A 2,485-nucleotide genomic window follows, 5' to 3' on the forward strand; every position below is an offset into this window, starting at 1 on the left:
TGACCCAGGAAGTGACAGGTGACATGACTCAATGTCATTGGTTGACATAAAAAGTGTAATATACATATATGGCAAAATTTTAACAATTGCATGAAGATAATTTTTTTATATTTGCTACCTAATCAATTGAAATTTCATTATAAAGTGAGAAGTTATATGCTTTCATATATTCAGTATAAACAAAATAATGTTCTATGCATTTTTACTAGAATTATTACTCTATGAGACTTATATAATTATATTTGTGGTCATATACAGCTTAGAAAAGAAATTTTGTTCACTAAATAAAGGTTTCATAAATATCACTGAGAACATTTCCCACCTAATATTTTTTGTACAGCATCTTTGACATCTCTGTTTCTTAGACTATATATTAGAGGGTTCAGCATGGGTATTATAAGTGTGTAGAACACAGATACAATCTTGCTTTGCTTTGGGGAGGAGATGGACCCAGGCTGGGCATACATGAAGAACACAGTTCCATAGAATAAACTCACTGCTACTATATGAGAGCCACAGGTGGAGAAAGTCTTACTCCTTCCTTGGGTTGAGGGGATCTTCAGGACAGTGGAAAGAATGTACCCATAGGAAACCAGAATGATGGTTGTACTGGAGACGATGATGAGACCAGAGAGAATAAACATTACATTCTCATTCACAAAGGTGTCAGCACAGGAGATCTTAATCAAAGCTGGGACATCACAGAAAAAGTGGTCCAGCCTGTTTTCTCCACAGAAATGCAAGCTAAAGGTGAAACCTGTTTGTACCATGGAGTTGATACATCCACAAATGTAGGAGCCAGTAACCAACTGAATACAGACTTTTTGGGACATGTGCACAGGATAAAGGAGAGGAGAACAAATGGCTGAGAATCGATCAAATGCCATGACAGCGAGAAGAAAGCATTCAGTTGTAACAAACAAAGCAAAGAAGAAGAACTGGGTGGCACAACCATTGTAGGAAATTTTCTTTTCACTTGTCAAGAAGTTGGCTAAGGTTTTGGGAGCAATGACTGTGGAATAGCAGAGATCCAAATAAGACAAGTTTCTAAGGAAGAAATACATAGGTGTTTGGAGTCTGGAGTCCATCTTAATAATCATTATCATGCTGACATTCCCTACTACAGTGACCATGTAGATCATCAAGAACACCAAGAATAAAAAGACTTGAAACTTTGGAGGGGCTGTAAATCCCAACAAGATGAACTCGGTTATATCTGAGTAATTCCTCTTCTGCTCACTCTTCATAGCTAATATGATGATAAAACTTGAAATGGCAAAAAATAAACATAAGAGTCAGAATTTTAGTAAAAATAACTGCCCACTCAGCATGGAAGCACACTTACCTTGTTCATTTTACTTTATAAAACATCAAGGACATAAACAATCTCCCCATTGAGTTGTTTAATCCAGTGAGGGTTTTTCATTATACTTACCTGTAATAAATGCAAATTGGACCTCTAAATTCTATTGGGAAAACAGAAATTCCAGAAAAATGTCTGGAATCAGAAAGTTTTGTTTTGAATTTTCCCATAGATTCTATCACCTGTTTACTGCCATTAAATTTTGTGACCATAAAAGGTTGATATTTATTAGGTACATCATAATCTTTCTAGAATATATAATATGTGAAGAATTATAATGTAATTATATTTGAATAAATTTTGAGCACATATTAAAACGTTATTCGGTTAGGATAGTTTTATCTACAAAATAAAAAGTAACATATTTCATAACACACATGTGTGTACATACAGAGTTTTATAGATGAAAGGGAGTCTCTCCAGTTTAGACAATTTTATCCTTACACAAAAACTTCATGTTATTATTTCCTTTGTTCTTCATCCATAAGATTATTTAAATGCTTGAAGGCACAACTTAACTGCCAAAGACAGTCATCATTTTGCTTATATTTCCTAAATGCAATGAAACAAGACTCTCATTTTGCACTTTCATTTCTCCCTCCCTCCTTCTTCCGTTTCTTATTTTTATGCATTAATTCACTTTTTATTTCCTATTTTATCCTTCATTCTTTCTTTTTTCAAACTTTCCTTCCTCCTTTCAATCTTTATTAATAAAAAATGCAAGTAGAGTTTTCTTAACTCTTTAGCAAAGAAACCTTCCTTTTAGAAAGAACCCTAATTATATGTACAATGATACATACACTTGTAAGATGAGAAGACAACCACAAGACACTTAAAATATAGCTGCTATTTAAATAGTAAAAGTAAGAATTTAGGCAAGCTTCAGTTATCTCCATTTAAACATATACTGTTAAAATTGCAGCATATTATTAAGTAAAATAAAGCATAAAGAAAGGAAGGAAAGTTTTTTTCCAATCTATGATTTAGAAGAATAGTTTTAAGTGACTTAGGGTCACTAGAGTGAGAAACATGCTTGTCTACTATACAATAATCTATCACAGAGTAGAAAAGAATGTGTGTAATCAATAGTTCAATCACATGCTGTGAAGCTGACTTTTAAAT

General features: G+C 33.1%; 1 protein-coding gene across 1 annotated transcript; it reads right to left on the reverse strand.

Moving 5' to 3' along the window:
- Positions 1-302: 302 nt before the first annotated feature.
- LOC101979120 (olfactory receptor 12-like) lies at positions 303-1,247 on the reverse strand. The gene has a single exon (XM_005358267.1). It carries the CDS (start codon positions 1,245-1,247, stop codon positions 303-305), a length of 945 nt encoding a protein of 314 aa, XP_005358324.1.
- Between the last annotated feature and the right edge of the window lie 1,238 nt (positions 1,248-2,485).

This window comes from Microtus ochrogaster, chromosome 24 (assembly GCF_000317375.1).
Source record: "Microtus ochrogaster isolate Prairie Vole_2 chromosome 24, MicOch1.0, whole genome shotgun sequence".
NCBI lineage: Eukaryota > Metazoa > Chordata > Mammalia > Rodentia > Cricetidae > Microtus > Microtus ochrogaster.